At 45.9% G+C, this 10,366-nt stretch overlaps 1 protein-coding gene across 1 annotated transcript; it reads left to right on the forward strand.

The window, feature by feature from the left end:
- The first annotated feature begins 51 nt into the window (after positions 1-51).
- LOC121672366 (NFU1 iron-sulfur cluster scaffold homolog, mitochondrial-like) lies at positions 52-9,605 on the forward strand. Its single transcript, XM_042044988.1, has 7 exons — positions 52-1,067; positions 1,911-2,046; positions 3,821-3,887; positions 4,674-4,788; positions 4,984-5,047; positions 7,225-7,399; positions 8,112-9,605. The coding sequence occupies exons 1-7, from the start codon at positions 971-973 to the stop codon at positions 8,157-8,159; spliced, it is 702 nt and encodes a 233-aa protein (XP_041900922.1). The 5' UTR covers positions 52-970; the 3' UTR covers positions 8,160-9,605.
- Positions 9,606-10,366: the final 761 nt, after the last annotated feature.

Raw genomic sequence — 10,366 nt, forward strand, 5'->3', positions numbered from 1 at the left:
CCTGCAGTGAGGGGTAATTCCCCACACACCCGCTCAGGACCCTGCAGTGAGGGGTAATTCTGCACCCCTACGTGTGCACAAGATCAGGCAATGAGGAGCTGTTACACTCCCCCACTCCTGTATCTTCAGGGCCACGAAATAAGAGGAAATTCCTCCCCCATAATTTGCACAGGATCGATCAGTATGGGGGACGCTGTGCCACTGGGCACACCTGCTCTGTGCTGAGCACTGTAAAATGGGATATAATCATTATTAGCTAAAGGGAGAAAAGCGAACTTCTGGGGAACCTTCCTTACCCATCCTGTTGTGGTTTCTACCTGCTCCCAAACCCACAAAAGCAAGCAAATAACAGGATTTAGACCGTTTCTGTGTTCATGTGTCCTGCCCTCACGGCAGGGATGTTCATTTCAGGAGACAAAGCTTCTCTCCTGTTCCATGCTTGAGGCTTCTGGGCCTCTGTGCAGTGCTTGTGTTCTTCTGCCCCATGACCCCAGAGAGAACCAGCCTCTTACAGAACAGCCCCTGCAGATGGTATTCACTTAGTTTACCAGCTTTCCCCCCTCATAGTTGGTAAGGAGGAGAGGAACCAGATAATAATTGATCCTTAGTATGTAATAATTAGTCTGTGACATGAAGTGGGTTTTGTTTTCATTTTCTGATGTTCTCTTTGCTTTGAAATACCCGGATGCTGTTGGCTGTGCATACAGTTACAGAAATCAGGTATTCACAGCTGTGAAACTGAAACCTGTTACTCCCATCACTCTGTCTTGCTTTTCCTTTTAATGTTTTTTTCCTTTTTCCTCGCTGCTCTCCCCCCTTTACTTTTGTGTGAGCCAGTGACACCACCCCAGGTGTGTCTTGCTGAGTCCCCGGGGCTGCTAAAAGCATCTGCCATACTCTTTCTTTGGGACAGTGCAAATGTGGAATTTGGAAATTGTTAGTAAAGTTATTTTTCTCTAGGTTCTGTCATATGCTGTTAAAAGATCATAATCTGACAACTCGACAGCCTTTCCACCAACTTCTGCAAAAGAAGCCATCTCTTCCATCTGCTGTGTGGCATCATGCAGGTAAACACCTGCAATTAAAAATTAACAGATGAGCATGTTGTGGGTTTTTATGTCCCATGGCAATGCTGAAAGTTTGCTGTTCATTCTGAGTGGTAATAATTCCTGGGTGGGTTGTAATGCAGTGCTGAGCATCCAGATAGAGCCCAGGAAGGCTGCAAGTGAAGCTTTTCATTCTCAGAGCTTCAATATTTTCTCTTTTGAATTTTCCTGCTCTTGAACATGCATCCATGTGTGGTGCATTGACAGGATTCTCCATTAATATTATCCATAATTTGGTGTTACCCTGAATTTGAGGTTGAGTTTATTGTACCTGCCACGTGTTTGATAGGCTGCAATGCTCAGGAAAGGAAGAAAAATAAAAAAAAAACCTGTGAAACTTGGTACCACAGAAAACTTTGTGCTTTTGCAGGTTTAACAACTGCCCCTCAATGCTGGAGCAGAAAGAGTCTAAGACAAAAAGATTCTGCAGGTGCTATTGCATGGAATTAGTCACAGATGGAAATATCATTTAAATGATTCTACTCAGGCAGAAGTTTCTTCTTAATTTTAGTTTCAGAGTCTCATGCAGCTCGATGCTTTTTAGTAAATAAAAGCTAACAAAAGCAGCTAAGACAAGGTTCCTTTTATCATGCTGTCTCCTGTGAGATGATGTGCCCGTGTTTGCCAGTGTTCTGTGGCTCTGAAGGCTCTCGTGTTGTGTTTTAGAGCCTCATGGCTGCCCGGGCTGCAGTTCTCTGGAGCAGAGGGATCACCCTGGGCTTGCTGAGTAATCAGGACTTGACTTTCATTTAAGCTCCTTAGGTTTGATTGTATTACTTCTCTTCTTTGTTTTTGTCTTTCCAGTAAGAGGCATGTTTATTCAAACTCAGGACACACCAAATCCAAATAGCTTGAAGTTTATTCCAGGAAGGGAAGTGCTGGAATCGAGGACTATGGAGTTTTCTACACCAGCTGCAGCATATTGCTCACCTTTAGCAAGGTATTATTAAACACATCATCATTGGTTTGGGGGTTGGTCTGGGCTCTGTGTCTACAACTGATGCTTTTAAGCACAGCTTGGGATCAGTCTGCTCCTCCTTAGGAGCAGCTTGCTTGGATTTGAGATTTAGTGCTGCCTGAGATAAAAGCTGGGAAGGTTGGTTGTCTGTATTCCCTACAGCTCTGGCATGGCAGAAGGCACCACGGTCGGGTTCATGCAGTTGGATTGAGAGGGGTTACAAGTCAGTATTTGTGAGCAGTTGTTGCATCGTCAGCGAGACCTCTGGCCCTGATTTCTCAAATTCATTCCCCTCAGAACACTCTTCATGCAAGTAGTTACTTGGAAATCATGTAACTTCAGAACTGGGGAACAGTCAGTGAATAGCCTCCAAATACTCTCAAATAAATGCAGTAGCTCACTTTGGCAGGTGCTGGGGCTGAACTTCAAAGCCAGTGGATTTTTCCTTCAGTGAAGATTCGTGCTTTGCTCAAAAAAAGGCCCCTATTTTGGGCTGGATCTGTAACAGGTCTTGGGAGTGCAGCTTTCAGTAACCCAAATGCACAACCTGGAGTAAGAATCAGTTCATATGTCGTGGCATAGAAGGGGCTTGGAGCACCATCACAAGTCTCTGGGAGTATTTGGAAGCACCCATTTTGCATGTGTGTCACTGCTTTCACACCAGTCTCTGAAAACAAACTCTGTGTGTTCTGTGGGTGGAAGGGCTTCAGGCCAGGGGTGATACCCAGGAATGCTGCAGTGGGTTACCCCTGGAGATGCCAGGCCAAGGCAGCTTTATGCACCTTGGCAGAATTCTGTGCAAAAGCAGAAGCTGTTGGCCGTGGCATTCCCTCCAGGAGCTGGGGGGGTTATCAAACACACAGTTCTGATGTTTCCAGAGGTCTCTTGCAGGGCTGTTTGAGAGCAAACAGGATTTTTGCAGGCAGAGCTCCGTGACTTGCAGTAATAAATCCAGTGTGAAAGGTTTCTGAGGACATCACAGTGTGTTAGCAGAGTGCTGAAGCTGTAGGATCTCATTGTGCCAAGGTGCATCGGGTTGCAGGGTGAAATTGACTGTCAGAAAGTGGCTTTTTGTTGTCATCTGTCTGCAAATAGACATTTCCATCCAAGACCATGTATGTGCTGCCATGTGTGCAGGGCAGACCGGCTTGGTTGTGTGTATTGTGCAGGTTCATGGGGAAAACTGCCTGCTCTGTGCATCACTAAACCCAGGTTACAGTTTCTGTAAATGGGATGACTGTTTGTTTTAAAAGCGAATATTAGTTTTCCAAAGATTTAACAAAAGCTCCCTGGAGGAGAGGGAGGGAAGAAAATAATTTAATTTATTTCAGGTGGTTTGGTGCACTTGCATAATTCCATAGTTTTAAGTAATTTCAGAATCCAGTTGATTTAGTGGTGTAAACACTCAGTGCACATACAGCTGTTTCATGTGCAGAAATTCTTTCGAGTGGGTATTGTGAAATCACTTTTATCATTTTCCAGGACACATGCTTTTGTGGTAAGATTTCTGATTCCTTCATTCATTGCATTTTTGATGTTTTCCAGTCTTTCAAGAGAACATCCTTTTTCTCCCCGTAATTACAAAAACCACAGCCTTACACTGTATTTACCTGCATCAGTTTTAATTATTTTTTTTTTCTTTTGATGCAATTGTTGTGTTTTCATTAACCATATTGTTAATTGTTAAAATTAAAACTCAATTTGTTAGATTGGGTGCATTTTTGCCTTTTTTTTTTTTTTCTTGTTTCCTTAACAGACAGTTATTCCGGGTTGAAGGAGTTAAAAGTGTTTTCTTTGGACCAGACTTCATCACAATCACCAAGGTAAGCAGAGCAGAGGTTTGGCTGTGCTAGAAGATGAGCTGTCTGGAAATGGCCATCGAGCAGATCCAGCCAGGCTCTTGGACAGGCACGGTGGAAGGTCCAGAGGCTGTGTCCACAAGTGACTAAAGGGAGCTACCTTTAATAGAAAAGAAAATGAATAACTGCAGTGTGTGGCTGAGCACTGGAGGTGGCTTCCCAGTGAAGCTGTAGATTCTTTGGTCTTGGAAATGCTCAGCATTGGACTGGCTGAAGCCCTGTGCCCGTGGTCAGCTCGGAAGTTGGCTCTGTGTGGAGCAGGATTGGGGCTGGGTGAGCTGTGGACATGTCCCAGAGTCGCTGTAGGACCAGGATGAGGTGTGTTTGCACAAGGTGTGGGGCCTGTGGCACCAGAGATAAGGGGTTATGTAGGAGCTGGGCAGTGAGAGTGCAGGGCAATTCAGGGAATGATAAATTGGTAAATTGATAATCTTGAGTCTCTGAAACAGTTGGTAAAAATATGTGTCCAATAATAACTTATTTTAGAGACTTCCACACCTTTTTAGCTAATGCTTTAAAAGCACTTGCTTGGCTTGCAGACAAGGAGACCTTTCTTTTGACTGTCACAAATTGAGTCTGACTAAGCTTCTTTGGCAAAGCTGGACTTGACAGAACTATGAAGTCCGACCTGTGCATCAAATGTGAGAGTCCATGAGGGTATTTTTAACATCAGAATCTCTGTGTAACTCAGCAGCAGCAGGCAGGTACTCTTTTTCATTGGTTTTTTTTCCCCTCTTTTGATTCTCATAGGAGAGTGAAGACCTGGACTGGAACTTACTGAAACCAGATATTTATGCAACTATAATGGATTTCTTTGCCTCTGGCTTACCTGTGGTTACTGATGAGGCACCTAGGACAGACACAGGTAAATCAAATCTTCAGGGAGAGGCCAAGGCCTGCCTTTTGGCATGGCTTTTGTGCCATCCAGAAGAGCCTCCACTTCTCCCTCAGAAAAGCATGCAGGAGAATTTAAATAAAAAACTTGTTAAGATGAACTCAGGCAGGAATTTGCAGCCTGGAATTCTCTGTGTTCTGACTTGCACATTTTTCTTTTCCCAAGCTGCTTCAGAAGAAGATGATGAAGTTGTACTGATGATTAAGGAGCTGCTGGATACAAGAATCAGGTGAACAGGGAGCATTGCTGCTGGATGAGTGAGTTAGTCTTGGGGTTTGGGTTTATTTAGGGAACAGTGCGTTTTCTTTGGGAATGTGATTTCATGGTTCGGCACCTGGTGTGGAGGGGTTCGAGTGCAGAACTGGCCAGAGTTGGGAATGCTGTTCAGTTGAAAACTCTCTCTGGTTTTCCTGTTGAAGCTCCTGTGCTGAGCAGAGTCCTCTTTGCTGAGTGACTTCAGAGCAAGACCTGGGCTTGCTCTCCACAGTGCCTTTGACAGGTCCATGGTTTTAATCTGGCTGCTTTTAAGTGCTGGAAACAGCACAGGCTTTGCTTTTACAGGCACTTTTTTCTCTCTGTATTAATGTCTGTCTTAATTGTTCTTGTCCTTCCCTTCCAAGTATTCCAAAGCAGTTTATACTCCAAAGGAAAATTTCCTAGTGGAAAATGCTGGGCTTCCATGGATTTTGTCATTGCATTCCGTTGTGATTTTAGTGGTGCTTTACCACAGCTTGAATTCGGAAGCTGGTGGTAACTAATGAAGTCTCAAGAGTGGCTGTGGATTGTGTTGTTTACCTGAAGAATATTTCTGTGCTCATTAATTGCCTTCCAAAGCGAACTGAAAGCAATAAGTGACTTGACATTTGAGATGCAGGGGAAGATGTGTGATGTGTTTGTGATATCTGATGGTGACATCTTCCCCAGCTCACAAACTGCAGGAACCAGAAACTTGTTTGTGGATCAAAATCATAGCAGTTATGATGAACTTGGGCCTTTGTGTTTCTTTTTTTTTTTTTTTAGTTGCCGCATTTAAAGTGATATCACTTAATTTAAAAATTTGTTTATCTCAGAGCTGACACATGGTGCTGGCTGATTTTCCTGAGAAAGGAAGAAAAGTAGAAATAAGCTGTAACATTTTCCCAAACATCTGTGCTAAGTGTTGAAGCCAGAAGCCAAGTATAAAGTTGTATAAAGCTGTGACAGTAATGTTCATGCTCCTGCCGGGTACCTGGTTGTTTAAGCTCGCTGGAGTGTCAGTCCTTGATTTCCGAGGGGCCTTTCATAACAGGCACAGAATTTCTGCCCAAAATTCTGGTTTTCCCACCTTTTCATTTCTTTCATTTCCTCCCCCAGTACCCATCAATGGACCAAGAAGCTGTTGATGAGAATACCAGCAGTGATGTATCTTCCTTCATTTTACAGCAGGGTAGTTCTCAGAAGTTATACATAAACCAGGCTACACATAGAGCATTTATTGTCCAGCAAATCAGAATTAAATGCAGAGGAGTTGTCAGAAGGTGCAGGATGGGGGGAATGTACATCTGAAAGGTCCTGTAGTGTGTCAGAAAGTTAATTCAAGTAAGAAAAATGGAATTTTAAATCATGATCTTTGGCCTTCTGGAATGGAGATAATTTGCTGTGGTGAGTTAATAAATGTGTCAGGTTCACAGATTTTTCTGTTAGGACTGTAGTTCTCAGAGAGTTATTTTGGAAATCAGTATAAAGAGCTTCTGTTAAGAGTAACTTGATGGTTTTAACTTGGTCTGGAAAAATGTTGCTATGGGGACAGAGCTACAGTGCTGGGCATTTGTGGCTGGCAGAGGGAGAGCAGGCTGCAGAAATGCTCACGGCACTGGGGTGAGCTTATCAGGAGCTGGTTCCTTCACCCCTGAGCAGGATTAAGCTTTTATAGTTGGAGCTATTTTCTGTCCTGCGTAAATTGTGGAGAACTGCATATTTATTTATGGAAGCAGGGCTTCTTATCACAGGTGACAGCTGCGCTGCATCCTGTTGGGGGTACACGCCCCTGTTGTATTGGCAGTAACTGAGGCAATTATTGCATGTGGAGAGGGCCTCCAGGCGAGCCAGGGTGCCTGTGCAGGCTGGATCGAGCTCTGCTCCAGGGTATTCACTCTCCACCCTAAAGTTTCAGTGATTCCTTCATACACTGCTGCATTCATTGCAATAATGTTTTGCCTACTGTCCTACAGAGAAAGTTTCTATGTTAGATAGTCCAACACAGTAGGAGTTGTTGGAAATGTGAACCAGGTAGTTGTAGAGAAATACTGACTAAATCCCTCTGTCTCGACAGTTTTTGTGAGTATTGAGTATTGCTTTACTGAGGGGTTTTGGAAGGATCCATGTTTCAGCTCTACATGCCTTAGGCTGAATGTTGTGTTCCGTCAGGCCCACAGTGCAAGAAGATGGTGGTGATGTTATTTACAAAGGCTTTGAGGATGGGATTGTGCAGCTGAAGCTGCAGGGTTCGTGCACCAGCTGCCCCAGTTCCGTCATCACCCTCAAGAACGGGATACAGAACATGCTCCAGTTCTACATCCCTGAGGTCGAAGGCGTCGAACAGGTGGGCTGGGGAGAGATCACAGATGTTTTCTTTTCAGTGGAAAAGGAGCTCTTTATCCCTTTCCAGCAGGAACAGGTTGGCAATTAGGGAAAACCAGGGATGTAGAGATGCAGGTTTTCCAAGTCAGAAGCTGTATCTTGGCAAAGATGGAGAACTCTGCAAGGTCCTGTACCAGCCCGTGGGCTGGGACTGCCTGGCTGGGGAGCAGCCCTGGGTGCTGTGGGTGCCAGGCTGGCCTGAGCAGCAGCAGTGGCCCTGGGCAGGCCTGGCTGATCGCATTGGCAGCGGGAGAGGGAGGAGACCCCTCGCTGGACTCCCCCCGGTGTGCCACACCCCTCCTCTACTGAGGAGCCCAGAGCTGGACACAGTTGTTTGCTGTTACCTTTGTGCTGTGGTGACTTGATGTGATAAAAAGCAACGAGCTTTGTCCCTTGAAATGCAGATTCTTTGGCTTTCTCATGAAGTACCTGATCTCTGGAGTGATTGTTTCCATGGCCTTTATGGTAACTTGACCAGCTCCTATAATTAAAGCACGTTTCCTCCTGGCATTTTGGGTTGCCAGTTTTTCTTACCTTCCTCATGAGCCCATTGTCGTTCAGTGGTGTGGAATAACTGCTGTTCTCCTTGGGCCCAGCAGGGATTTAATGTAATAAATCCTGCAGGACTGAGAGCTTAAACTGTTTATCTAAACCACTTCTGGATTTGATTTCAGGTTGTTGACGACGATGATGACGTGGAGAAAGAAGCAAATTCTACTTGAGCTTCATCATCTGTGGCCAAATAAGCATTTACCTCCTCATGTATGTAAACCATCTTTGTGCTGAGGAACAACCAAATCTGCCTTGTCAGAAAAATAGTTGTACTTACAGTGAGAATGTACCACCAGTTTAAGCAGTTCATCCATTAATTTATTAAATGCCCTGTATTACAAAAAAAATCTTTTGTTCTACTTTGTGCTATGTCTTTACAAAGAAATGGTGGGCTCGGAAAACAGTGATGTGTTTCTGTATTGTTTTTTCATACAGAAACTTCAATACTGAAAAAAAAAAGAAGGCATAAGTTTCTTGACTTTTTTTGTGCAATAGCAATATTAAATATTTATTCCCCCAACTCTGGGACTGACAGGACTCTCTGTCCTTACTCTGTAAATGGGAGCTTCAGGAATGTTAATTTTATCAAGTCTTGTTAAAAAGCTGCTGATTCCTATCAAATTTTTGTGTGTGAAAGATAACCTGTAACATCAGCTGTTCAGTTTGGAGGATGTAACACTGCCATGGCTGTGGAAAGTTACCACTGTGCAAACAATAGCAACAGAAACAAAAAACGTTTGTTACAAAAATCGTATCTTCTAAAGTAAATGTTAGAAAAGAATGATTCTTATCAGCTTCAGTAAGTACAGAGACTAATTAGCTCATTTAGAAGTAAAATTGTTCAGCCACCATTAGTGGTGTGTTTAAACATGCAGCAGCTGATTTCTCGGTATAATTCTCCACCACGGGGGGAAGGTGCAGTGCTGGAGGGCACGGACTGCCTGTGCAGGATGGCAGAGGGAAGGAGGGACTGTGTTTGTGTCTGCTCCTGCCACATCCTGTTTGCTCTCCGGCCTCGTACCTTGGCTGCCTCTGCAGGGCGACGTGGCAGAGCAGGGCTCCTTCCAGTCCTGCACACTATGGAAGAGAAATATTTGTTGTTCTGACATTGAAATACATAAATGGCGCTTTGCAAGGAGCTGTGTTTACTTTTGTGGGTAGGAATGATTTCTTCCTGGTGCCTGGCTTCAGCAGATGGCTTTGTGACCAGGAATTCTGTTCCTACTGGAAGATGGGGAAATGGAAGAAAAATCAGGGTGTGAAGTCAGCCCTTCCCAAGTGACGGGGGAGAGAAGCACTGAGAGCAGGATGGGAGAGCGCTGCTCTGCACGCTCCAGTCCCGAGATACCTCCCTTGGCTTGTCCCGGTGTGTCCTCACTGTGGAAGAAAGGCCGGGAGATGGCTGTGTGCTGGCTGCAGGCTTCTAATGTTTCTGAGATCCGGTGACCTCACTGCTCTGTGTTCAGCCAGGTTCTGGCAGCAACTTCAAAATACTCCCCGTCTGGGTTCTTTTATGTGTCCTGACATTGTAGGTGGTTTTCTGTGCTTTTTAAGGAAATATTTCTTTATTGACTTTTTAGTGTAATACAAAGTTGAATGAATGGCATTTTTCTTAAGGCATTGCTCTCTTTTGTAGGCTTAGGCTTTTAATTAGTTTCCAAGCAGGGTTTGACGGTGGTGGTTGCAGACAGACAGCATCACTGAGCTCTCCAGCTGCACGGATGTCACTCCTTGGTCAGTTACGCCTGTCCCAGTTTGCTTTGCAGATTCATCTTAATGGTTTCTTTCTCTTGCTTCTGAATAGGTGCTGTTATAGAACAGAGTAAGAAACCAGAGGCCAGGCCACGTGGATTGGGGAGGGATGCACCCCGTGCCAGGGGGGTCCGGGAGCCTGACGGGGCCGCTTGTTCTCTGCCCGAGCCCGGAGCAGCCCTTGGGCGCTCAGGGTCGTAACTCGGTGATCTCCAAACGCTGACTGCTGCGGAAAGGCCTGGGGATGATCCCGTGGGTGCTGCTCCTGCCTGGCGTCAGTGGGAATTACCGGGGGGGGAACATCTCCCCTCGGCTGTCTGGGGTTGAGAATTACCGGGAAGGGTCTGGGAACGAGCACCCCCCCGCCTCGGATCTGGGGGCTGGGAATTCTGGGGAAGGGTCCGGAAAAGGGCAACACCCCCGAGGGTCTGGGGGCTGGGAATTGCCGGGGAGGCTCAGGGAACGGGCCTATCCCCCCGCCCCCGGTGGTGCTTCCGCCGCCCCGGGCCCGGGGCCGGTCCCTCGGGGCAGGCGGAACCCCTTTGTCCGCCCGGCCCCCCGCCCGCGGCGGACGCGGCTCCGGCAGCGGCTGCCACGTCCCGGGCCGGGCGGGCGGGGCGGCGGC

Source organism: Corvus kubaryi, unplaced genomic scaffold (assembly GCF_017639235.1).
Source record: "Corvus kubaryi isolate FWS band 111438036 unplaced genomic scaffold, C.kubaryi_AGA036_p1.0 52676, whole genome shotgun sequence".
NCBI lineage: Eukaryota > Metazoa > Chordata > Aves > Passeriformes > Corvidae > Corvus > Corvus kubaryi.

Excerpts from the sequence above, each read along its gene's own strand:
- LOC121672366 (XM_042044988.1), top strand. The coding sequence starts at position 971 with ATGCTGTTAAAAGATCATAATCTGACAACTCGACAGCCTTTCCACCAA. Across the intron at positions 4,789-4,983 it reads GGCACCTAGGACAGACACAG|CTGCTTCAGAAGAAGATGAT; the intron begins GTAAATCAAATC and ends TCTTTTCCCAAG. Across the intron at positions 7,400-8,111 it reads AGGTCGAAGGCGTCGAACAG|GTTGTTGACGACGATGATGA; the intron begins GTGGGCTGGGGA and ends ATTTGATTTCAG.